The sequence below is a fragment of the Pseudopipra pipra genome, chromosome 13, assembly GCF_036250125.1.
Source record: "Pseudopipra pipra isolate bDixPip1 chromosome 13, bDixPip1.hap1, whole genome shotgun sequence".
In the NCBI taxonomy this organism is placed as follows: domain Eukaryota; kingdom Metazoa; phylum Chordata; class Aves; order Passeriformes; family Pipridae; genus Pseudopipra; species Pseudopipra pipra.
The window spans coordinates 6,548,398-6,573,715 of NC_087561.1; the positions used below are offsets into that span (position 1 = coordinate 6,548,398).

Below are 25,318 nucleotides of genomic sequence, written 5' to 3' on the forward strand. Positions count from 1 at the left end.
GCGGGTGAGGGCGGGGGTTTGTTCTGCCACGTGCCCGTAGGCCCGAGAGCCCCTCGGCTCCTGGGAGCTTTACACCGCACCAACAGGCCCTGCAGCGGGTCAGGGGCCCGCGGCCTGGTGTCCGTGACACCCCTTCCTCCCGCCTGCGAACCGGGGACACCCCGAGACACCCCGGGACATCTCCGGAGCACGGAGCAGGACCAGAACCCCGCGACCCCCGCCCGCCGGGGCCCGGCCCGGCCGCCCCCGCCCCTTCCCCGCGCGTCACGGCGGCGGCGGGTGGATTGGGCGGCACTGGCGGCGGCGAGCGGGGCTCGCTCCTCCCCCGCGCCCTCAGCCATTTTAGCAGCCGGTACCGCCGCCGGTACCGCCGCGATCTCCGCCGGCAGCGGTGAGTGTGGGATGGCCGGGGAAGGAACAGAACGGGCCGGGCCGGGGCAGAGCAGCTCCGGTGCGGTGCCCTCGCTCTGCCCCTCGGCAGCATCTCGGCGCGGCGAGGGGCGGGAGGGTCGCTCCGCGCATGAGGACGGGCGAGGGACGGGAGGGTCTCCCCGAGCACGGGGAAGGGGATGCGGGGCTGGCGCTGCCCCCGGGCCAGGTGGGCCCGCGGGGGCTCCCAGAGGGGCGGGGGCGGCCGGGTCAGCCGGGAGGGAGCGGGGGTTACCCGGGGTCAGGTCCCTCCCTGCGGCCGCGGCTCCCGGGGGCCGGGCCGGGAGGATGTGCCGGGGCTCGGCGCCCCGGTCCGGGCGGGCAGGAGCGGCCCCGGCCGCTGCCCGGAGCAGATGCTGGCCCCAAAAGGCCGCCTGGAGGTGCCGAGCGGGAGTCGGGTCGGCGGCCCCGGCTGAACCCGGGCGGGAGCGCCGCTGCCCGTGCCAGCGCAGCACCGGGCCGGGGCTCCGCTCGGGGCTCCCCCGCAGCTCCGGCGCCTCCCGCAGTTCTCCATCCCCTCCTCAGCCCGCGGGGCCGAGCGCGGTCGCTCCCGCCGTCGGCCGGACCCGCTGCCGCCGCTCCCGTCCCTCCGTCCCTCGGCGCCGGGCGGGAGCCGCATCCCCGGGCGCTGCCGAGGCCTTCCCGGGGCCCTGCCCCGTGCCCCGACGGGGCTCTCGCCCTCCCCGAACCCCCCGCCCCCGCCGGGATGCAGAGGAGGAGCTGTGCTCGGGAGATGGGCTGATGCTGATCAGGAGAGGTGATTGCACCGCTCAGCGCATGCTTCTCTGGGCCACGTCACAGGAGCACCTGTTAAAGGAGAGCAAGAAACGGGATGAATATTTCTGCTGTCCTGTGATAAATTTTGCTTTTTGGTGTTCTACAACATCCACTCCGTGCATTTTGGAAGATAATTTGGGAAACGAGTGCATGTGCATTGCCCAACACCCCTGCCTCGGCTGCACAGACCTCTGCTGATCTAGTGCTGCTGTTTGCCCAGTAATAATTTTAGCATATAGTATAGCATATAGCTTATAACTTTTGGGAAAACAAAAATTAAATATGAAAAATTAAATTATGTTAGGAAAAAAAGAGTTATAGTACAAATTAGTTCAGTGAGGATGCTCAGTAAATATGGATGGAGGTTACAGAGAAATTTGGTGTCAGTTAAGGATTGCTTTATATAAAGTAAATGGAGAGCTGTAGTCCCTGAGGGTGGTAAAAGAGGATTGTCAGGGTAAGGATAAGGTCTGTCCTTACTTGTTTGCTCTTCTCATCTTGGACTGTTGCAGCATAAAAATAATATGACATGCTTTGTCATTTACTGTTGTAGACAAACTTGCAATTGTGGTCTTGCCAATTTCAAGGGCAAAAATTAGCAAATAAAGCCACAGAGAGGCCATAGAAACGTATGATTTTTTTTTTCCTTTAGATTCTACTGTTTGATCCTTATGATTTGGCATCTCAGACTAACTGCAATGATTAAAACCATCGTTCTTTTTTTTTTTCTGAAGATGTGAAAATCTGAAGTTTTAAACAAATAAATCTCCAAACCAATTTTTTCTCCCAAATAAGAGACAGTTAGCAAAGTTTGGTTTCGTGCTTTTTTTTTCTTCTGCTTTTTGTGCACGCATACAAAGTTTGTATTTCAACACAGTTCTACAGAAGCCTTAAATATTTCCACATAAAAGTTATTTTGGAAAATATTTAATGCATTTTTAACATAGCTTTCATTTCTTTGTATTTATCAGTTCCCCTTCATTGTTGTCTTAAACTACAGAACTGTATGAACTTAAAACAGACAATGTGCCCCCAGGAACCCTCCTGTGGTGAGGGTTTCATGAGGTCTTCACTATTTGGGTGTTTGCATCTCATGCAAAATTTACTCATGTATGACCTTTAACACTCTCTGGAACATATACTGCAAGTCTGCTGACTGAATAATCCAACAGCAGCAGCTATAAATTTGCAGCATAATTAGAGTTCAGCAGATGACACCTTCTCCTGTAGTAAGGGTTATGCTTCAGCCCTTTTATAACACTAGAGAAACCACTCTGGAGCCAATCACTACAGCAAGGCATTGCATACAGGTATATGCCAAGATATCTGTTAAGATATATATCTAGTAAAATAGATACAGCCTCTTTTAAATGAAGTTAATATTAAAATTAAATACCAAACAGTAGCTTGAGCCAAGTAAACATGCAAAATTTATTGAAGTTAATGATAAATAGAGTTAGGTAGTTAACTTGACAAATGAATGAGGGCTTGTTTATAAGAAAGCTCTTCTGAATAAGGCATTACTTAAGCTAAAAAACAGTTGGAGTTAATCATTAAGGGATCTTCATTGTGTACTCCACTAAGCATGTGGTCACTGTGCTTCAGGACATTTGTTTTCTCAGGAGAGAAGGAAGTTGCATGGAAGGAGGAAAGCAATTTCCTGAGAAACAAAATTTACAGTTTTGTTCCGTCTGTTCATAGTTTGGAATGCTATTTAGATGGTGCAATGTCTTCCACCTTTCTTGTGGAAGGCATATCTCAAAAGCTGGCCACACTGTTTAATTTTCCTGCATTATAGAGCAGCTGCAAAGTGACTGCTTTGGTTCATCTTTGTTCCAAAGTTGCCTCTTGTCCTCCCTGTAACTGGGGTTGCTCTCCTTCACATTGCCATTTGGAATAGACTAGCTGTATGGAAGGAAAAGCTTAAGAAAGTATTTCTCCTCTGCTGGTAGAGCTATGCTTTACAGTGGATAGGAATTATTAGTACTTTGCTGTTGCTTTTGTTTCCTTGTTTTTTTGGTTGGGGGTGGGGAGGGGAATTAGGAGTGCCCGTAATCTGCTGACAGTCCTAGAAACTGCGTGTTTCCTCAAAATGTTGAACTCTGCAGACAGGCACATACAAAGGAAAGCTGAACACAGCACTGGTTATTCCTTCTGTGGACACTCACTCAGAGTAACTTATTCTACACTGAAAGTAAAACACATGCTGGGACTGGTGTGACAGGTTTCTGTCATGATCTGTGGTGGCCGTGGAGCCTGACAGCACCAGGGCCCTTTCTTAGACTGTTCTTTGTGGTCTGAGTGGTGGATGGGAGGACCTTGCCCTAATCCTGGATATGCTGGAGCTGTGAGTTGTTTTTGCTTGTTTTATATGGGCACGAACTAAAAGACACTGTATAGAAAAAGACTTGGCCAGTGGCCAGAATTGCCTGGGAGCTGTGGCTTCACTTTCCTTCTCTGCAGAAGGTCCTAGTGGGACCTGCATTGAGCTCAGCAGAAACAGTTGGACAGAAATTAAACTACAGCAGGTCTGCTTTCCCAGCCCTGCTTCTTCTCAGGGCTATCAGTTCCTAATACCTGATACTTCATATAAAGTGCACTCATAATCAAGATACAGCTTTGGTCATGTGCCAGATGTGCATAACACTATTTACCTGACCAAGTGCGTGATACAGAGGTTAGGAATGAATGGTGGGGGTGGAAATTCCTCGTGCTGTTGTTGTTGCCCTAGATAGGAAGCCTGTCTGCTGTTGGGGTTACTGTGCTGCTGCTGACCTGTGCTGCCACGGCCCAGAGGAGCGTCTGAGTAAGGACTGAGCTGGGGGCTGGCTTCAACTTCATCTTCTTTCTTACTGTGAGTGAGGTGAGACGTTGGAACAGGTTGCCCAGGGAGGTTGTGGATGCCCCATGCCCTGGCAGTGTTCAAAGCCAGGTTGGATGAGGCCTTGAGCCAGCCTGGTCCAGTGGAAGGTGTCCCTGCCCATGGCAGGGGCGTTGGGATGAGATAATCTTTGGGGTCCGTTCCAAGCCCTTCAGTTTCTATGTTTCTGCAGGGGTTCGATATGAGGTGTGTTCAGTGTGGGTGTGAGGCATGTTGGTAAAATTGGCTGGAGAGTTATTTGTATCTCAAATATAGCAGTTAGTTATATCCCAAATATAGCAGAAAACTCAGAGGCACATTGAGCCATTTTTCAGTAAGGAAATAAATAGTACAGGCAATCTGGGGAAGTGGAGGGGAAGAACAAGCAAGGAAAGGTGATTGTGGGCATTGGACTGGGAGGGGTGGGAAGTGTGTTCCTTCAGCCAACATGTTGCCAGATTGTCAGTTTGTATAATGGATGATTTTTAAAGCTTGTGTATGTGAGTTGCTTAGGATGGAAGTGAGGTTGGAGCTGCCGCTTCAAAAAGTCGATGTGCATTTTATTTGCTTTGCTTTTGGATTAACAGCTGTGTAATGTGAAGGATGTGAGGAATTGTTTCCCTCTTTCTTTGCTTCAGATAGAACTAAGCACATGGACTTGCCACTGAAATCAGAGTACTTTTCACCCTAGTAAAGTGGTTTTAAGGAATCCTAGATATTAAATTTTATTTGACTAGTTATTTAAATTTTTGCATGGGTTTTATAGTACAGTTAATACCAAATCACTGGATATTGTACATCTGGGAGTTTGCTGGGCTTCAAGGTGAAATATCTTTATCTCCAAGGTAGAGATAAAGTGATCCACTAATTATCACAGATTTAAGAGTCTCGGATTTAAAGTGATCCCAGGTAGATCCTGAGTTATCACTTTAAATCCGAGACACTTAAATCTGTTATACTTGAATACCACTGTTGTTCAGTGAGGACAAAACTAATGAACTAGGACTTCCTTCAATGTACATTGCTGTGACTGTTGATTGCCTAGAGTGTATTACTGTTTCATCAGTAGAGCATCTTTTTTTAAAAGCATCCTTGCAACTTGCCTATTAGGCAGTAGATTTATATTTCTTTTAAAGTTCTTATTTATAAATTCATTGGTCTGGCAATGGCAGCTGTTAAGTGTCAAAACCCAGAGCAGAATACCTGTATGTACATCTGTTTTACTTTAAACTGTGTGATGATGCTGCAGCTCATCTCCTGATTTTTGCTGATCACTTCTAATGCCCATATTTCCAAGCGCTGATAATCAGGAATGTTCTATAGCATAGGTGTATAATGGTACTTAGAATAATAATGTTTATATAGATTTTTAAAAAAACTAAGTATGCTTGAAAGCCTGTGAAATTAGAAACAAGTTGACATGACAGGCTTAAAATAGCACATTACATCTCAGTACTTGTTCTCTCACAACTTATACTAATTAAAGAGATGTTTAAATTATCATTTGAATAACACCGAAGTAGTGTTCTGTTTGAACTCTCCTTACTAGAGAAAATAAGATTGTAAGTGAGCAATACCAAGACAGTGACAGAAATGCTTGTGTACAATTTCTTTTTAAAAAGTCATTTAAACTTATTATAAGTAAATATTTTTAAAGTCATCTGTTAATGACACATTTAGCCTACCCTTTGTACTTTTGCTGTAGTATAAGCATGGCCAACATGTAAAAGTTTTCTTAACATCTAGCTAATGGTTATGTTTTGCAAAAGTACTTATTAGGTCTGTAGAGCAGACCTGGGTTTTGTTTGTTTCTTTTTAAGCTATTTTACAATACAGCGCAACCCATTTTAAGGTGAAAGTAGTATTAGTACAGCATACTCTGATCCTTGTTTCACTTAGCAATGTGCTCCACTGAACTGTGTAGCATTTTAAATTTAAATTACACTGAATACATTCTAGGAGACACAGCAGTAGATTGCAGGGACATGAAAGGATGGTTGTTTTGTTTCCTGAGCCGCTGTTCTGCACGTTGCAGGCCCCAAGATGTGCATCCTGCGCCGCACCTTCCCTGAGGTTTTCCTCTGTACGTGCACTGACTCCGTGTCAGCAGTTTGGTATCTGGTTTATGATGCTGCTTGTTTGTGTGTTTGCTGTGTAACTTTGGAGAAGTAACTTGAGTGATGATAGTGCCTTTAGCTGAGATTCCTACTGAGTGCTGTTCTTCCATGGAAAACACAGGCCTTAGGAAAGTGCCATGGGTGCAAGGCTTGGCTCTGGCAGTGTCAGTAGTGCCCACTAAGCAGCCGTGTGGGGTTTGACATCACAGGGATTGTGTTACTGGGGACTGAGAGCTTAAACACCTTCATTTCTGCCCACCAGGCCTTTGGCATTGCTGTAACTGATGCACCCCTTGTACATCACCTACACTGCTCACTGTCAGAGATGGAGGGTAGCACATAAAATAGCTGTATAACTGTAAGTGACCCTTAGACCCTTTTAAGGGCCTTGTTTGCACAAATCTCACTCACAGATCAAGAAAAATAGAGGAACTGAATAAATTATAATGTTAAGTATGGGATACCACAAAGAAAGATTCTGTTCCATGTTGGTAGTTATCAGCATGTTTGTATTTCCCAGTTCAGTTACTTGGAAAAGAAATATAAAGCAAATAAATGATTTCTGCAGAGCACACGTGTGCCCTGAGACACCTCTTTCACAGCTGCCAGAGAATCTTTCTGCAGCACAGTAAGATCAGCTTTAACACTTGTGTTAGGTTTGCTTTAACTGTCTGCTAGTGCAAGTGAATTTTTCTTCCTGTCCCTCAGTTGCACAAAGGCTTTTACAGAGAGAAACATTGCCATGCTGATATATCTGATAGGTTTTCCTGTGAATATTTTCCAGCATGGCCATGTCTTGCTGTGGAACCCAAAGGCCCCCAGCTTTGGAGGGGCTGACACTGTGCAGGCAGATCCCACCACAAGCCTGCTGTAGGCATTGGAGAGAGCCTGATGTTCTTCATTCCATCATCTCTGCTGTCCACAGCATCCACTGGACACAGCTGTTGATTTCTGTCCTTGCATTTTTTATATTGGGTGCTCTGCTGTAACATAAGAGCTATACTTCTTGGTTTAGGATAAGATGTACTGATGAGCCTGAAATTCAGTGGTCTTTTAAGAGAAACCTAAAGTTGTGCTGTGTTTCTGGAGACTGAGCAGCCAAGTTGTTCATTCTACATGCAGCTTACTCAGCTCAATAGCAAACTTCAGATACCACAGTGTTTGCTAAAACAAGAACTTTCTCAAAATAAATAAATTTTTGCTTCATGTAGTGATTGCTTATCTGCCTACAAGGCTGATTAAAGATTTCAAAATTTACAAAACAGTAACTTACTTATTATGTGTGTTTCTGTGCTCTAGGAGCCACCTGTACAACTTAAACCAAAAGGCACCCTAAGATGTGTTTAGAGAAACATTAGACTGCAAATAACGAGTAGTGTCAGTTCCTCACACTTGGTGACATAGGAAGCACACTCACTGTCCCGTTAGGCAGGTACTGCAAAGTGTTTGATGTAGTTTCTCAGGGTTGCAGTTCACTGTTTTATTGCTCATGTTTGGGGCAGGTGGCACACAGGGCAGAATGAGTCTTTGCATATTTAAATGAGTGCTGATATCAGTGTCCTGTTGGGTGTGTTGGGCTGAAGGGAGCTGGGTAAGACTACATGGAGCTTGTATTGTCCTTCCAGGTAAGAGGATGCAAGTATCTTGCTGAAAAAAAAAATCAAAGCAAATTGATGTAACTAGTCAGATTTACTGGAACACTTCACCTTACCCAAGCAATCCAGTGGGTGCTTTGTTGTTTCCTCTCCAGTAGTCACACACGCAATAGTTTTTGAAGAGATTATTTTAAGTTCAGTTTACCTAAAGGACTTGATAAGTAGAATACACAGTGAGTCATTCTTATTAAATGTTTTGTCTTGGAAGCTAGAGGAGTTGAGCAGCCTGTGGAATGGCACTACTTCAAATATTCTGGTTAAGGTTGAGGAGCTGGACGCTGCATATCGTGACACGCTGAGTGTTGGCTCACAGCAAAACCCCACAAATTTATGAATGAGGGCATTTGTTTGATAGCTTAAGATGACAACTTGGCAGCCAGCTGCTTTTTTCCTGTACCACAGAGCCACTTTGGATTAGGAAGATTACTAACTCCTGACCTCCCACAAATAATAAATTATGCCTATTAAAGTGTTTGGGAATGTATAAAATGAATCCGCAGTAAAATTTTAATAAGTGGTTGGGAATGGAGGAGTGGGTGGTGAGTTTTTATTTGAGTGTTTTTTAGTGTTTAGTTTTTTGGCTTTTTTTCTTTCAATTAAGATAAAAGTGGGCTAGTTTTCATGCTATAGCTTCTGGTTGCCTTTTTTTCCCTAATGCACTTCCGTGGACACAGGAAGCTTGTAAAGGCTGGGGCAGCAACAAATTGCTGGAGGCTACTTTGTTCACCACTAGCTCATTTTCTGTGTGTAGCTCTAATTTAAGGCTTGGTTAAAGTTCTTACAAAGCTACAGTGCAAATAATTCTGTGTCAGCCAAACTAAACCAAGGTGATGCTGCCACCCTCGCTGTGCCACTTGTGTGGAGCTCTGTCACACAGCCCGTGCAACTCAAAGGTTATGTATAACTGGCTGCCTGCAAAATCTGAAGCCCAGAGGAACAGCCAAAGTTCCCAGAAGTCCAGCTGGGATCACCACAGTCCAGATCTGGACTGAGTTAGCTGCCATGAACCTAACCTTGACTCAGACAGAGAACCAGAGGGCTTCTTGCACTGTATTCACTTCTCTTTTGGAGTGTTACACTGAGGTCACGTTTGTGTCAATTCAACAAAGAAATTTGCTGAAGTTGTGTTGCATCTTAAAAATTGCTTCAAGTACTAACTTCTCTAGCCTCTTTTCTGTTCCTAGTATGGTAGTTTTTGTTTTGGTCTTCTTTCACAATGAAAACTCATATACTTAAAGAATTGCAATACTGTATAGGTAAAGTGTAGTTTTATAACAGTGTTTTCTATAGCTCTGAATGTTATGTAGAAGAGTTGAGACAGTAATTCTGCAGCTAGTGGTAATATCCAATAACAGCAAAGTGATAGAGCTATAGAAAGGAAAAATGAAAGAGAAAGAAGAGATCCTAGTTTGTGAGGTATGTTATCTTTTTGCACCAGATGTAGAAGTAGGAAGGATGGAGTAGTTTCTGTCTGCCTGTAGTAGCCCATTAGTTTGTCATTTTGCATATTACTTTCCATGAAGAGAGCTGTATGTACTGCTGATTCATACTGTGTATTTGCACTGGGTAATTTAATACTGAACTTGATAGCCTTGGTTTTGTGCCTTTGTTTGATAGATGTGTTTGATTTTCATTATGAAAATGGATAATCTGTTTATTTCATAAGCATGGAAATGCTTTTGTATTTTTATGAGCTCCACTGTTTGAACTTGGTCAAAAGTGCTTTCATTATGAAATGTATCACCACAGGGAAGAGGAACAACTGGAAAGTGAAACTAAGCTTGCTGTTTTTAAATAAAAAGCAGACTGAGAACATGGAGCTGGATCAGGGATCGGAGCAAGTTTATGCCTTAGAAGACTATGGAGAGCATCCTGTCTGTGTGAGTGTTCTACTTCTTGCCGTTCTCCATCTGGCTGGGCTGTTGTTCTTGCATGTCTTTAAGCACCTATGCAGTGACCATTATGGCTCCATGGACTCAGCTGAGGAAGAGAGTGTGTGATAAACAGCCTGGGAGTTTGTCTGACAAAACTGAAGATAAAAACTCGTTCTGTCCTTGAGCTGAGGGCAGGTTATTTGAATGTTCAAAGACAGTCTGATGAATGATAATCACATACACAGAATGGTCAGAAGTAACTGTAAGCCTCTGTCCAGATCACGTTACCACACCAGCTGTTTCCCTACCTTTGTGATTCATGGTCTGTGCCCAAACACTGGCAAGGTAAAGGAGAGGGTGTTCTATTCCCTGAAAGGTCATAGTAGATAAGATTTCTGTTTCTCTAAGGTAATTCATTGGTGTTCCTCAGACAGAACAGTTAGTTTAATAAAGTTGTTACATATTACCTCTTATTTTATAACTTTCCTTATTTAGCTGAAAATGAGAAATATTTTTGTAATGTGCATAGCATTAAGTAGATTTATCTTTCAGAATGTTAAGCTTTGAATACTGGGTTGCAGAAGCTTTAAACTTGAGGCTTTGAAGCAGCTTTAACCTAGAGTACACTTCAAAACTTTTTGTCAGGCACAGTGTTTGGCAGCGTGTTACATCATTCAAACACCTGAAGGCACTCAGAACATAGAGTTTAGGTGAAAACTGAAAATGGTTACGAGTTTCTAGTGGTATCCCATGACCTAAAGTAGAGCACCTGAACAGCCTGTTCCATGTTTGCAAGGAGCAGGTAGTGTTTTGCATTTATACAAATGACACCAACAACCAACAGCTGACAAAGCTCTTATTACCAAGCCAGGGAAAGTTTGGGTTGAGTGGTCTGTTTAGATATGTTTGTAACTTAAGAGTGTGTAGAATTTTCACTATTTAATGTTTTTCTTTTCTAGATTTTTTCATGAGTTTGCCGACCTACTTACCTAGAAACATTTGAATTGCAGTTGTGTTCAAGGCAAAGTGACATGTTTGTGTTCTAGCGAGCAGTAAGATTGACAATAACTAGGGAGTGGGCACTTAAATAGCCCTTACTCAAACCTTCCAATAGGCACTTTGTCCTCCCATCACTGTAGTGATCAGTCCAAATATTGACAGACTTGAAGTGCATATTTTTAAGTTGAATTAAAAACATTTTCTGACAACGTTAGCTTTTTGAATATCACTGCATTTATTAATAAACTAAATTATTATTTTCTTTATTACTAACCATGAATTGTTGTGATACACAGTGTCATACTAAAGATTTTTCTGTCCCTTTTTTCAGAACAAAAAGTTCCTAAAAATAAGTTGAAAGAATGGTCAACAGTGTCAGCTTCCTCTTCAGGCTTCCTTCAAAATTTCGGGCTGAGACCACTTGCTGTCTGTTTAGTCTAGTGTTGCAGGAACAGTTCATTCTTCTACAGTTGCTACTGTGATTCCAGCTTTACTCATCTAGTTATCTAAATATGTCGTGCCATCGGGCCCCCTCAGTTTTTATGTTTCAGACCATGGAGATTTGAACAAATCCCCTTCAGGAAGCTCTGTGGCTGTGCTAGTGCCCAGCTGCTGAGGGGTAGGACACATGCACAGGCATGATCATGATAATGTGGCTATGCAGCTCCTTGGCCAGAGCCAGCTTCCAGCTCAGGCTTGGAGCACCTGAGCCTGGACAAGTTTGTCCTCTGCTGCTTTGCAAAAGCTACTTGGATGTTTTGGACTAAGAACATCAAATGGTTCTGCCCCTGAAAATGTACACCTTAGACAAACACTTTTGTGTCTATAAATAAGAAGTGCAATAAATGTGCCTTCCTGGGTATTGGGGGGTGGTAAAGTTCAAAACCTCGCTGGTTAAAACTGCCTCAGAGGTAGTTTTTTTCCTCTATTTTTCTTTAAACTTCTTGAAAAATTGTGCTAGTTTCTACCTTGCTCTGCTTAGTATGAACGTTTGTGTTCAGACTACTTTTGAACAAAATAGTTTTTAAAGCTGTGAAATCTAAAAATTTAAATGTGAACTTTGCCTTACAGGAGAAAATAACATTTGTTGGTCACCTCACTTCTTTGAAGTGCAGATAAAATCAAAGAGCTGTTATGATGTACTAAATAGTGAGATTGCCTTCTGTGGTAGAAAATGCCAAGTAACGTACCTTAAAGACATCTCAGACTATCATAAAGCACATGAAAGTATCAGAAAGCAAGTTCACTGACAAAAAGTTTAAAGTCAAGTCAGCAGAAAGTTGCAGTACAAATTCCTGTCTTAGACAAGTTACTACTGGGGAATTCCACATGTGGATCCAGAGAGGATAGATATCTAGAGATGAATCTAGGTATGTTTGGCTAAGAAGTGATGGGGTAGGTTCAACATGAACCAAGCAATAGACTGTGCTAAAGTTTTGTATTAAGACTACAGTAAAATTCAGTTCCTTAAAGATACAAAAAACATCATCACTCTTTCACTGGAAGATACTGTGATTGTGCAAAGGATTAAACTCTGCCTGCTCCCATGCTCCTCATGTTTATTGACCCTCAGAGCATTTGTATTGCACAATGAAAATGAAAAATAGAGATGACTAATGTTAGAAATCTCGGGGGCCACCATCTCAAATGACCATGGGTGGGGACAGTTTTCTTAAACTTGTGTTTTTGAAGTGCACAGCTGATCATCTGTATATCAGAACATCTGCAAGGAGAGAATTTCTGCAAATTGCAAATAAGAGAGCCTAATTTTCTTTTTTTTTTTTTTTTTTGCCTAGTCACAAAAAAAAAGGGGGGGGGGAATTTGCATTTGAGTGTGAGCTTCTAAGAGAAAAGAGAAAGTGTATTTCCCATCTCTGGCATTCCTCTTGTTGACTGTCCCCACAGAATTTTGAAAAACTCATAAAAACCTTAGAAAAATCTCTCCCAGCCCCCAAAACACTTTTAGTAGGCAGAAGTCTGCTAATGCAGTACATGAGGAGGAACATTTACTCTCCCCCTTCCCTTTTTAAGTATGTAAATAATTTCACTACCTAAATTACGACCCATGTCTGAGAACAAAGCAACCTAATGCCAAGGATGAGATATGATGGAGTTTCTCAAAAGCAATAAAGGTAAATGCAAAATTGGTGGCAGAATTTCTTGTCAAAAGCTGAGGAGCCAGTCAGGTTCTCTGAAGGAATATGGAATGTTGTTTAGAGCTTCAGCCTGTTACATTGCACAACAGCCACTCTTGAGAAGACATATAAAGAGAAGTTCATAACCAGGGGAACTGCAGTGAAAGGAGAAGCTGCTGTGGCTCCTTCTGTGCCTGCAGAACACGGATTAATGCTCAGGACTCTCAGTGGAGGATTAGGATGATCCCTGTCATTACACTGCCTGCTTCCCTGCCAGACTGTACTTGAGCTCATGCACTTTAACATTTGGCTGTTTGAATCACTCCTTTCACAGAAAGGTTAATACAGAGCAATGCTGTAAGACTTCAGGAAATTTATAAAGAAAGGAAGTGGCTTTTGATGACTGGCGGTTGTGTTCGTGTTTCTAAGATTTGGTCAGATAAATCTATTGCCTAAATCCTATTTTAAAAAGAAGGGTTCAGTGTTTAATTTTTCCTAACATTTGTTCTTATGTAGTAAGAGATTCCTGTTACTATTTTGTTTTATCTTGGAAAATGCCATTTTAATTTTAAGTCTTGCTAATGCGTCATCACGAGGGTACATAGAATTCCTCCTACGTTGTGCTGCACAGATGTTTGGTAACATTCCAGATTCAGAGCCAGGAAATAAGTGTTAATATTTAATCTGTACACCTTGGGTAATGTCATTAATGAGCCTTTTGGCTTGTTGGGTAAAATAGTATTAATATTTGTCCGGCCCTAATACTATGACTTGATCAGAGTCTGAACTTGAATGCATGAACTCAAGGAATCAGTGAAGCAGCTGTATCCACCTGGCATAAGTATAAATATATTGTCTCTGGATAAATTTTTAAAAACTTTTACCCAGGGAGATTATTTCCTTCATCTTCATTTGCAAAACAAAAAACACCTGATGTCCTAATTTCCTTACATTGTCGATTGTCAAAATGGTTATTATAAGCGTTACAGGGGAGATGAGCACCCTAATTCTTAAACAATCTCTTGTCAGTGCACATGTTCCTGGTGGTTCTCTCCCTCTACTCCACTCTTGTGAGACCCCACCTGGAGTGCTGCATATAGTTCTGGTGTCCTCAACATAAGAGGGACATGGAACTGTTGGAGCAAGTCTAGAGAAGGCCACAAAGTTGATAAGGGGACTGGAGCACCTCCTCTATGGAGACGGGCTGAGAAATGTGGGGCTGTTCAGCCTGGAGAGGAGAAGGTTGTGTGGAGACCCCACAGCAGCTTCCAGGATCTGAAGGGGCCTACAGGAAAGCCAGAGAGGGACTCTTCATCAGGAACTGTGGTAACAGGACAAGGGCAAATGGGTACAAACTGAAAGGGGAAATTTAGGCTAGATGTTAGGAAGAGATTTTTCACTGTGAGGGTGGTGAGACACTGGCACAGGTGGCCCAGAGAAGTTGTGGATGCCCCAACCCTGGCACTGTTCAAGGCCAGGCTGGATAAGACCTTGAGCAACGTGGTCTAGTAGGAGGTGTCTCTCCCCGTGGCAGGGGGGTGAGACTGGATGATCTTTAAAGGCCGTTCCAACCGCTGATCATTCCACGGTTCTGTGGTTCCATGACTTGACTCCCGTGTGCCCAGGCCGTGCCCAGAGCACAGCACAGCCGGCGCAGTCGGGCCCGGCCTGTGCGAGGCAGCGCCGCAGGGAGGGAGCTCAGGGACATACAGGGCAGGGGCTGGACAGAATTTAATGAGGCAAAACTACCAGGTGAGTCTACAGGAAGGACTTTCCCAATTCAGGTAGTCTCAATGAACTGTTTTCAGTTGTGGAGTCTTGCCTTGGCCTTTAGCCTTTTCTGCCTTTGGGGCATGCAAACAGCTCTTAGCCTTTCACCCAATACTTGCTTGCCCTCGTGTTACAAATGAGGAGAGAGTTTCACACCGGGCTGTTGGATAATTGAGAAATACTGGGTCAGTGTGGCTGGGCTGGCTTCCATTACAGTACTTACTGCAGCAATAGATGTTTGACACTTACAAATGAATTTATTTTTTTTTTCTGATTGACATGAAGTGCATGTGTTCTGAGGCAGTAAATGGAAACAGTGAATATAAGGGACAACAATAATATTTTTCTTGAAACCAAAAATAAATTTGATCTTTATTAGTAGCTAAGTAAAACATTGTATTAACTACTTTTTAAACAGCAGTAAGAGAAACATAATTTCCTAATATACTTGTGGTTTTGCTATTTCAAATAGAATGTATATATTTAAACAGGGAGCATCGACTTTCATCAGAATCCACTGTAACTGAGCTTCCCCTCTCCCTGATTTTGGGCCATTGGTACTGGTATTTACACTGTACAAACACAGTGAGAGCTCTCAACCCTCAGGCTTTGAGCTACTATTGTAGTGCCAGAGCACAGAGGTACTTCTGAAAGTTGGTTAGGTTATCTCTGGAGTTTTCACTGGCCTTTGTGATGTACCAAATGTGCAAGAGGAAAATACATAGAAATCTGCTTGTGAGAAAGTAAGAAGAATTGGACTCATGAACCTTTTTTCTACCATGAGTAACTTGCATTAATATTGGTGGAGTTTGTTTTCATAAAAACACTGATGTGATGTAAAAACTGAATCATTTCCTTTAGGTTTTTTTCTTTCAGTCTTTCTAACCCGAATTGCATTGTAATTAGCCACAAGATACTTATCTTATTGCTATTTCATCACAGTCTTCTAAGCTGTAGAAATGTTCTATCATTCTTGTGTGTGCCAGGTATAAATCTGGAAAATCAAAACTTGTAGAGAGCCTCACAGTATGCACTCATTTGTTTATTATGCTTAAGTGTGCTGCATCTTCCTGGCAATGTGGTATTTCTCAGTCTTTCTGAAATTTCTTTTTGAAACCCCAGCCTCTTTCAGTCCTAGTACTGGAACAAGTTCAGGATGACTAGATGCTGATGGAGTTCCCTTCCAAAAGCTGACTAACTAATAACTCATGTACTTGTTCAGGTCAACTCAAATTTTTTTTTACTGTGTAAAACCACTTTTCCACTTACGAATTCTGAATGCTTGCTGTGGTTTCCAAAATGTTTAGATCTGCCCAAATGCTAGAGAAGTTCCAGAAACAGTTGTTACTTATTCGTATGAGATTGTTTTGGAAGATTTCAGAACTTCCTGAATGGAGTCAACCGTGAGTATTTATGCTAAAGTCAGAATTGTGTCTCCATTTGAAGTTGGCAAGAGCTCAGTTGCAAAGGAACCAGACTTCCTCCGGTGTTGTTTTTAAACTGAAAACAACCTGCTTTGCAGATTCCAGTTTTCTTCACAAACTAGAACACTGCCCTTTTCCTGTCTAATGTCATCTTTGTTACTAGATGACTTCCCTAACACAGCATTGGAAGTAGACAGAAAAAGAAGTTGGGTTTTCTTCTAATCATGCTGTTACATAGTAAATTGGATCTCTGGCAAGCTTTTTAACACCAGCAGAAGGACAATAAGCACTGTTGTTCATATACTCTCAATATTTAACCTTTACAGTGTTTTAGGCTTGGGCTAATTAAAGCCTTTCCTAGTGAAGATAATAATTTGCTGCCTTATTAAACTGCATAGGATAAAATTTCTAGCCACAGGTACTTCTTTAGGTTTTGAGTTACACTTAGAAATTCTAGTAGTGTGTGCAAATGTTGATTCTGTTCTGTCTGAGCAGTCAAATGCAGAGAAGATTAGGGCATTTCCTCCTTTCAGAGGAATAAACCATCTCCCTGTCCCCATGCACACTTCTGCTCTTACTTAATCCCATAAGCTTTTGTGACTATTTAAAAGCTGTTTTTCTATATTAAAACAACAACAAAAAAAGCCAGTTGTTTTTAAGATATCAGTTAAATTAGGAAGAGAGGAGTGTCTCTTGTGTCCTAGAACCTGTGCTTTGATTTCGTTTGTTCTGTGGCCCTGGCTACAGGACAGGAATAGAGTGTTGCATATTTTCTGTCTCTGGAGCTTTTAACTGAGGATATCAGTCAGATTATACTGAGAACATCTCTTCTATCTCTGGCAGTCCATAAAGCACAGTGGCAGTCAGGAGTAAGCTTGGACTACCGAGTTTTGTAAACACCCAGCATGTAACAGCCATAAGGAAAACATTACCTCACCAGTGAGGTTTGCAGTATGAACACTGAAACACATCACTGCAGATGTTAAATGAACTCTAGACCACTCTAGCAAATTTCAAAATTGCTAGAAGCTTTTTCAGCTGAGGAAAATCCTTTGGAGATGCTGAAAACCCAACTATCTGGGAGAGAAACTGCATCTCCTCTTGGTAGGTTTGGGTTTTTTTTGCAGTCACCCCTGACGCACACAGGTCGCTCTCACTGGGAACATGGATTTCCTGCATCGAGAACCTGGAAGCTGCTGTTTCCAAAATAGCTAGATAAGGACCTCAATAGGCTAGTTATGTCCAACAGTTAAGAGAAATAATGATCTTTGTAAGTCAGTAGAAAATATCGCATATTCTAAATATTGTAGTATTAAATAGTAGTTCTGTTTTGATACTGTGAAATTTGTCATGAGTGCCAAATTGTCTTTCATTTGTAAAGAATGGGAAAGTTTACTGAGAACATAAGTGCTGTATTTTAGTAATATGTAGTTGTCTTGCCTTGAAGGTGCATTGATGTGAACATTGCGTCTCATCTTTTCTCTTAAAGTCTAATAAAACTTAAATGGGATATTGAAGGCATAAAGGGTAATTTGAATAGCTAAGTTTGGCTTCTAACCAAATAGAATTGGTACTTTTGCAAGTTGAGTATGTCAGACTGTTATGCATTATATTTAAAGTATGATGAATATTTATTTAGCATGAGTTTGGGATGGTCCTGTAATGGATCCAAATCTTATACAGCCACATGCAAGTGCCAGTAACACTAAAAACATTCTAGCACCTCTCTTTTATTTCACATTTCAAGAGAAGATGTTTGTAAGAGAATTTTGCAAGGGACATTTAACTCAGCTTCAGTCTGTAAAATTGATTGAAATCTTAGATTTATGGGGAAAGCTATTAAAACATAACCAGGTTAAATATCAGTTAAAGCTTTCTGTATGTAAACACCCAATAGTCAAAGAGAATGATTATGCTGTGACTTTTTGGAGCCTTATCTCTGCAGTTACACACAGCCATCTTTTATTCACTGGTCATGGGACCAGTGAGGCCTCTCTGCCCATATAACCATGCTTTTGTTCTGGAAACTCTTCTCTTACCTCAACACCCAAAATCTACTTCATGTTTCTCATGCCTCCCTTGGGCAGTGTGTGTGCCATGGGGAGTCCTGAGTTCATGTTTCTACTGATACTCATCTATAAAGGATGAGAAAGGTCTTGTTGTTTCTGCTTTGAGACTGAAGAATGGACCATATGGAATATAAAAGTCTCTTTCTTGTCTTTTTTTTTTAATTAAATTATATTAAGCTGCTGTTCATAACTTTATTCAGAACATGTTTAAACTTGGGGGTGGAGGGGGAAGGGATAGTGTCCCATAAAAGTTAAACTACTTTTTGAGTAGCTTGGTCTCTATCTGTACAATGTAGTTTGGAAGCCTAATCTTTTCCAATAATGCAATTGCTCTCCTCTTGTATGGGTTGTGTTTGGAAATTCTAAAGATTCCTCCTTTCTGCAAGGCAAAAAAATTCCCAACCTCTAACATGTTCTTTTTTTCCTTTTTTTAATATAGATTTAATTGACACTGAAAAAACCTCAGTCAGCACAGATCTCTTGTAAGTACTCCTGTGTGTGTGTGTCAGCTTTTACATGGGCTCAAGGGAAAAAGCCAAGGTTGTCTTTTTGGGACTCAGTTTTTCCAGCTGATGTCTGTTAAGAATTACAACTGAGTTTTGTCAGGATAGAAACATGACTCTGTTTTAAATGATTACAAATATGTATGAATTAGCTAAGTTTTCTGTTTTTATAAACACTTCCAAAAGTAATTCAAGTTAACTTGAAATTCCAAAATGAAAGAAATGCAACCTTCCTGAATTAACCAGTTCTGGATTATTAGCCAGCAGTTTTTCATCAGTAGGACAATTTGGGACCAAGCTCCTACTGAGCCCAAAGAAAAGCTGTGGTACTATCTCACTATGTTAAATAGTTTGCAATAGTCAGACAACTCTGCTTTTTATCCAAGTCACTGTGCCTGGTCATATGCTTTTTGTGAGGTGAGGAGCAGTGAGAGTTCTCCATGGGGTTTATTTTTTAGTGTTATGTCTAACCATGGGCGTGCACTGACATTTCCATACTGTGTCTCAGTGCCATGGCTGGATTCTGTTTGCAGTACAAGCTCAAGTGCTGTGTTTGGAGCACTGAATTAACTGAAATGATTTGTAATATAAACCAATAAACCTTCATTTTAGAGAACTGGAGCTTAGGGAAGTAAAATGATCTCTCTTCTGCTGAGGTTGATGATGATGAAGTTAGTCATGAACAAGCATGTATGTTTTGAAGAGAATGTAGCATTCATCTTTTTTTATAAAAAGATATCTGAAGAATACTTTTGAGGACTCTATCAAGATACCTTGTAATATATGAATATAAGTTGATGTAATATTTTGAAAAGCGGTGAAGCAATCTACTGTATCTTTTCTCTGTAGTACAAATATTTAGGGGAAAACAAGCATTGACCTTTCCCATAATTACGCAATTGGGGCATTACTCACACAGCTTTAACACAGTATTTTGATGTGAAGGACAGAATTATCTCAACAGCCTTGAACTATTCAGAGACAGTGGGGAAAAGTCTGTGAAAAGTACAGATTTGTGGATGCAAGAAGCAAGTATGGAAAAGATTGACCCTCTTTCATCCCCAGAGCAGTACAGTGCTCTATTGTGCAGCATACAGGCCTCTTAAATCGGTTACTTCAGTCTCCTTTGTCTTGATGCTTTTGAAGTGAACTCTTAGAAGGACTAAAACTAATGAACTGACTGTAATATTACTAATATTACTAATTTAATTATTTTTTCTTTTTTTTTTCCTGCTCTCTGCTTGGCACTGGTCTTCACCCACAGGCGTCCACTGTTGGCTCTCAAAGGTTACTAAAATTTTAGCAGCTGCTGTGAACCAGACCTAACCTTCACGTGCTGTTGCTTCTCCCCACACCCCACTGTGCTGCTGCTTTGCTCTTGCCTGCTTCAGAACTTCATAAGAGAGTTTCTTTTTTAAATAGCCACAATGAAACTTAGGCTAGAAGTGTGTACCATTCTCTTGCTGCCTGTGTACTTGTTAATCTCCTTGTACAGTATGCTGGTATTTATTCCCTGGTATTTTCTTACCAATGCTAAGAAGAAAAAGGCTATGGCAAAACGGTTAAAAGCCAAACCCATCTCGGACAAACCTGGGAGCCCCTACCGCTCTGTCACTCATCTGGACTCACTAGCAAACATCAACATTCCTGGAGCAGACACCTTGGACAAGCTGTTTGACCATGCTCTTGCAAAGTTTGGGAAGAAGGACTGTCTTGGGACCAGAGAAATACTGAGTGAAGAAAATGAAATGCAACCAAACGGAAAAGTGTTCAAAAAGGTAAAACTTACAGTTTTGTACTTAATTCTGATTTGCTTTTGAGCTGCTTTGCATCTTGCCTCAATAATGCATAACTCTTTAGAGTTCTTCTTCAGTCATCATCTTATAAACCATCCATTTGATGGTAGTTAAAGAATAACAGAATACAGGATGCACTATTTATTCTACTTCAAGAAAAATGAAAGCAACTTTAACGAATGGCAGTGTGTGCTTATGCTGTTATGCACCAACTCACATAAGCTGGTAGAGCTGTACCAACAGCTTCTTGTCATCAAAATTCATTGTTTTTCCTCACCAGTTAATTTTAGGAACTTACAGATGGTTATCCTATGAAGAAGTAAATGAGAAAATGACTCGCCTGGGGAGTGGACTGACAGCCCTGGGTCTGACCCCCAAGAGTACTGTTGTCATATTCTGTGAGACCCGAGCAGAATGGATGATTGTAGCTCTGACCTGCTTCAAGTACAACTTCCCTCGTGAGTGCTCAACTTGCTTACTTCTGATGTATTTTAGAACCATTTCTCAGCACTGGTTTGGCTTTAAAGTATTTTGACTCTGCCAATCTTGTCATTGAAGGTGTAAGAATTTCATAAACTTCCTCTGCTGATGGTCTGGTTCTTACAAGTTTTCAGTGTTCTATGTGTTGTGGAGATCCCTGAAATTAACTTGCTCATACTGTTTTTTATGATCTTATTGTAGCAATGTTCTAGATGTTAGAATGACAGAACAGCACAGTTACTATTCAGGGTTTTTTTTTAAATACTCTGAAGATGTCAGTAGTTGCATTTCTCCCCCCAAAATGTTATTAAGAGCATTGCTCAAAGGCCTCCGAAACAGTGACAGGCTTGGAGCATCAACCACCTCTCTAGGAAGCCTGTTCCAGTGTCTGACCACCCTCTTAGTAAAGAAATGCTTCCTGTACAACTGTCCTCCTTGTTCCAGAGGTCTCTCGTGCCGTAAAATTTCTGACATGGGAAAATTAAAACCTATTTCATTTCCAAATTAGAAAATTCCCAGTTGAGCTAATAATAACCCTGCCCTCCTGCAGCACTTCACAGGAAGCTAAAGCAAGAGCTCTTGCATTTAGTGTTACTTTAACCTCTCTCTCATATCCTCTGCCCTCACTGGGACAGTTGTCACTCTGTATGCCACCCTGGGTGAAGAGGCAGTGACCTATGGACTCAATGAGTGTGGAGCATCATATCTGGTCACGAGTGTGGAACTTCTTGAGAGCAAACTTAAGGTAATTTGGTACCAGCTTCACCTGATATAAGCAACCCTATAATAATTTTACAGAGCAGACAGTGCTAAAAGTGTCATTTCTCTTCAACAGACTGCACTGCCACAAGTCTCCTGTCTGAAACATATCATTTATGTGGACAAGAAGACTATCAATAAATCAGAATACCCTGAAAATGTGGAGATCCATAGTATGCAGACAGTGGAAGAGCTGGGAGCCAAACCAGAAAACTGTAAGTGAATCACTTCAGAGAGGACTAATCAGAACAGTGTTAGCAGTGAAATCAGACCTGGGGTAAGAGGGATGTGTAGCAGAAAACCCCCCATCTGTACAGGTGTCCAACAAAAGGCAGTGGTAGATCATCAGTTCATTCTCTGGCTCCCTTTAAATAAACAAAAAATTTGCTAGATCTCTTTTGTTTAAGTGTCAGATATGTCAGGATAAAACTTCATTTTTAACTTCTAAACCATAATCAGAATAATTTAAGACTCCACCTTTGTTTTAGGAAATTAAATGGAATCCAGTGCAGTGTTGCATTTTTTTGCTACCCTTACCTTTTATTCATCTTATTCTAACTACTTTCCTAAGAAAAGAGGAGAAAGCACTTGAAGGACTTTTTGGTTGGTTGATTTTGTAGGGTTTTTTATTGGCTCGGAAATGTCCATTTTCTTAACCAAGCTGTAGCTAAAAAGCACCTTGGGCTAGAGGAATAACCATTACATTCCTTGCTCTATTGGGCAGCCAGGAGTGACTGTAAATATAAGGAAGGAAAACCCAATCCTGATGATCTGTTTTCCTTACATCAGCAGTCTGTACTTAGCCTCATCTCCTCTCTCTTGAATAAAGGAGGAGATAAACTGGCAAATGAGCTTTGGGAAGCACAGACTCCTCACAGCTGCTTATCTCTGATCAGCCTGAGGTGCTGATAGAGACCAGCAGTGACCCTGAGGGGTGTTGTTTTGTTGGGTTTTGTCCCTAAAAGACCTGCTTCCTTGCAGAGATTGTGAAAGCCACGAAAGCTAATGATTTTCATCCTAAGAATGAATGTCTCAAGGGATTAAAACAAAAATCAAAAGTGTTATAAGCTTACTGCCTTCCACTAACCTGTTTCTCTCCAAGACTGTATTTATCTCTTCTGCTGCCCTTGACAGATTTAGTTGGTCTTCAAAAGGCCTCTTCCATGAAACTTTCAATCAGCTATAAGCCATAATGACAAAAGCATCACCCAGATTGTGTAGATGCCCAAATTTTCGTAATCCTTTTAAAATCAGCCTTCCCTCTCTTACTCTTAAAAACAGACCACTGTTCTCTCCAGCACTGACTTCTGCCTCCCCCACTGACCATGCAGCAGCACAGGGTGCTTGTCTTGGATGGAGCACCTGCTTCACACTGACTACAAACATTTTCACATTGATTGATTAATTACAGAAATAATTTAGAAAGTAGATAAGAATTAATAACAGTTTTTCTCCTGTGTTTTTTAGCAAGCATTCTGCCAAGCAGACCTGTTCCTACAGACTTGGCTTTAGTAATGTACACCAGTGGCTCTACTGGAAGACCCAAAGGAGTGATGATGCAGCATAAAAACTTAATAGCTGGAATGACAGGACAGTGTGAGAGGATACCTGGACTGGGGTAAGAAACAGCTGTGTATGGAGAAGTAAAACAGAACCTCCAAAAGTATGCAAATTTAGAGAGAGGCTGCTGCTGGCATTGTGTGTTATCAAGTTTGTTCATTTTATTGTGAGTCCACTACTCTAATTTATAAGAAATATGTCTTGTGTTTGTGAATTTTCCCTGTTTGAAAAGTATGCCCTTTCTGGCTCCTTTCTCACATGCTTTTGCTACTTTTTTTTATTACTCTTAGTCAGTGATGGATTTTTGCACTTTTGAGCATCACAGGATGCCACTGGATAAGGAGATTCCTCATCTAGTGCAACTTGGGGAATTTTTTTTAGACACTTTCAGGCAGCTTGAATGGGTATGTCAGTATGTCAGAGCCTACCACTTCCACTGACCTACAGACACACTGTTGGTGGTGCACATGCTGTTGGTCATGCACATGCTGCAGAATCTGCTCAAGTACAGTGCACTGAAGGAGCAGAAGAGTAATAAATTGTGTGTTGATGATAGTAAAACCAACTGCAAGTCCCCTCACATTAATATTTTGAGGAAATTTTTCATGACAGTGGGTGTGTTTGTGTGTGCATTCACAAAGGGTTCAATAGCTGAAATGAGCTATGTTGCTAAACTCCTTTTATGAGAGGATACAGACCCAGTTCTGACTGTATGCTGGAAGCTTCTGTTCAGTGACAGCTAGAAATGTCTTGTTGAGAAGTCTCTGAGCAGTTACTTCCTCAAATAAGCCTCAGTGCTTCAGTGATAAGCCCTCTTCCTAGAAATGTATCTTAGAAGAAGATGACTGACAGGGTTTTGTCATCATTGGTCATTATTTTAAATATAGAGATTTCATCCTTAATTTCATAACTGGAATGAAATCTCCCAAAAGGAGAGGAAATGGCAGTGAAGCACTAAGGAACCTTTATGTTTCCTAGAAAACAAGGCAAATCCTGTAATTCATACTGATTTCAGTAAGGTCATATCTCCCCCTTTTGTTTCCATACTGTGGTTGAATCACATCCTTCTTGTGTGCAGAAGAATAAGCCTTACTTGTGATCCAGGTCTTTCAAAAAGCAATAACTAAGCACGCAATAAAACTGTTAAACAGTATTTTCAGTCCATTTGTGCCTCATGGTTAATTAGGTAACCCTTTCCTTTCCTAGCCCCAAGGACACTTACATTGGTTACCTGCCTCTGGCCCATGTGTTAGAACTGACAGCAGAAGTTTCCTGCATCACGTACGGCTGCAGGATCGGATATTCCTCTCCACTCACTCTCTCAGATCAGGTGAGGGGTGGCACAGTCTCACTTAATCACTTCTTTATCCAGTTATTGCAGATCTTCTATTGAGCCCTTTGCCTTTTTCCATTTAACAGTTAAGATAAATAAGAGCAAATTAAGCCATAAAAGAGGTGTCTGTATGTTTTGCTGGTATAGAAATTTGCATCAGGCAAAACAAAGTCCCAGAGGAAGATGGAGAAAGCAACTACTAGAGGGAGGAAGTAGGAGAAAGATAAACAAAGTGAACTTGTAAAACATCTAGTATTTTGGTTGAAGTAGTTATTAATTGTTACTCTTTCCATTACAATGGGGGGAAAAATTATGCAGGAACAGGGGAAGAGATTTATACAAATCACCTGATAATATATCTCCCTCTTTTTTTAGTCCCTCAGTTTTAAAGAGCTGTTTGGTTTTCTGCTTCATAAATTGATATTTTCTTTTTAATTACAGTCAAGTAAAATTAAGAAGGGAAGCAAAGGAGACTGCACTGTACTTAAGCCTACATTGATGGCAGCTGTGCCTGTAAGTATGCAGAAGCAGATATGTTTAGCAGAAAAATTATGTTTTGTATCTTTTTCATGCTAGAAAAATCTATTTACTAATATGTTTTTCTCTTCACATGAAAGTAACTGTCACTATTAGGAAAGAGCAGAATACAGACATTCCAGTTGTCTTTGGTTGAACCGAGTACTGATGATGCAGATCTGTACTAAAGAGTCTGCACTAAAGTCAAGACCCTTTTTGATCCAAACCTGTAAATGTGCTTCAGAAGTTGCAAGTGGTGTTT

General features: G+C 41.5%; 1 protein-coding gene across 3 annotated transcripts in view; it reads left to right on the plus strand.

Annotated features, from left to right (window-relative positions):
* The first annotated feature begins 258 nt into the window (after positions 1-258).
* Positions 259-25,318, plus strand: part of ACSL4 (acyl-CoA synthetase long chain family member 4) — a 35,094-nt gene continuing 10,034 nt past the window's right edge. Inside the window, exons 1-9 of one of the 3 annotated variants that reach the window (XM_064669791.1) lie at positions 259-391; positions 18,549-18,595; positions 19,877-20,390; positions 20,689-20,866; positions 21,524-21,633; positions 21,724-21,862; positions 23,115-23,265; positions 24,414-24,537; positions 24,982-25,053. In XM_064669791.1, coding sequence (XP_064525861.1) covers positions 20,040-20,390; positions 20,689-20,866; positions 21,524-21,633; positions 21,724-21,862; positions 23,115-23,265; positions 24,414-24,537; positions 24,982-25,053 — 1,125 coding nt within the window. In that variant the 5' untranslated portion in view covers positions 259-391; positions 18,549-18,595; positions 19,877-20,039. The remainder of the gene's footprint in view (positions 392-18,548; positions 18,596-19,876; positions 20,391-20,688; positions 20,867-21,523; positions 21,634-21,723; positions 21,863-23,114; positions 23,266-24,413; positions 24,538-24,981; positions 25,054-25,318) is intronic. The other 2 variants (XM_064669792.1, XM_064669793.1) reach the window with 2 other exon arrangements.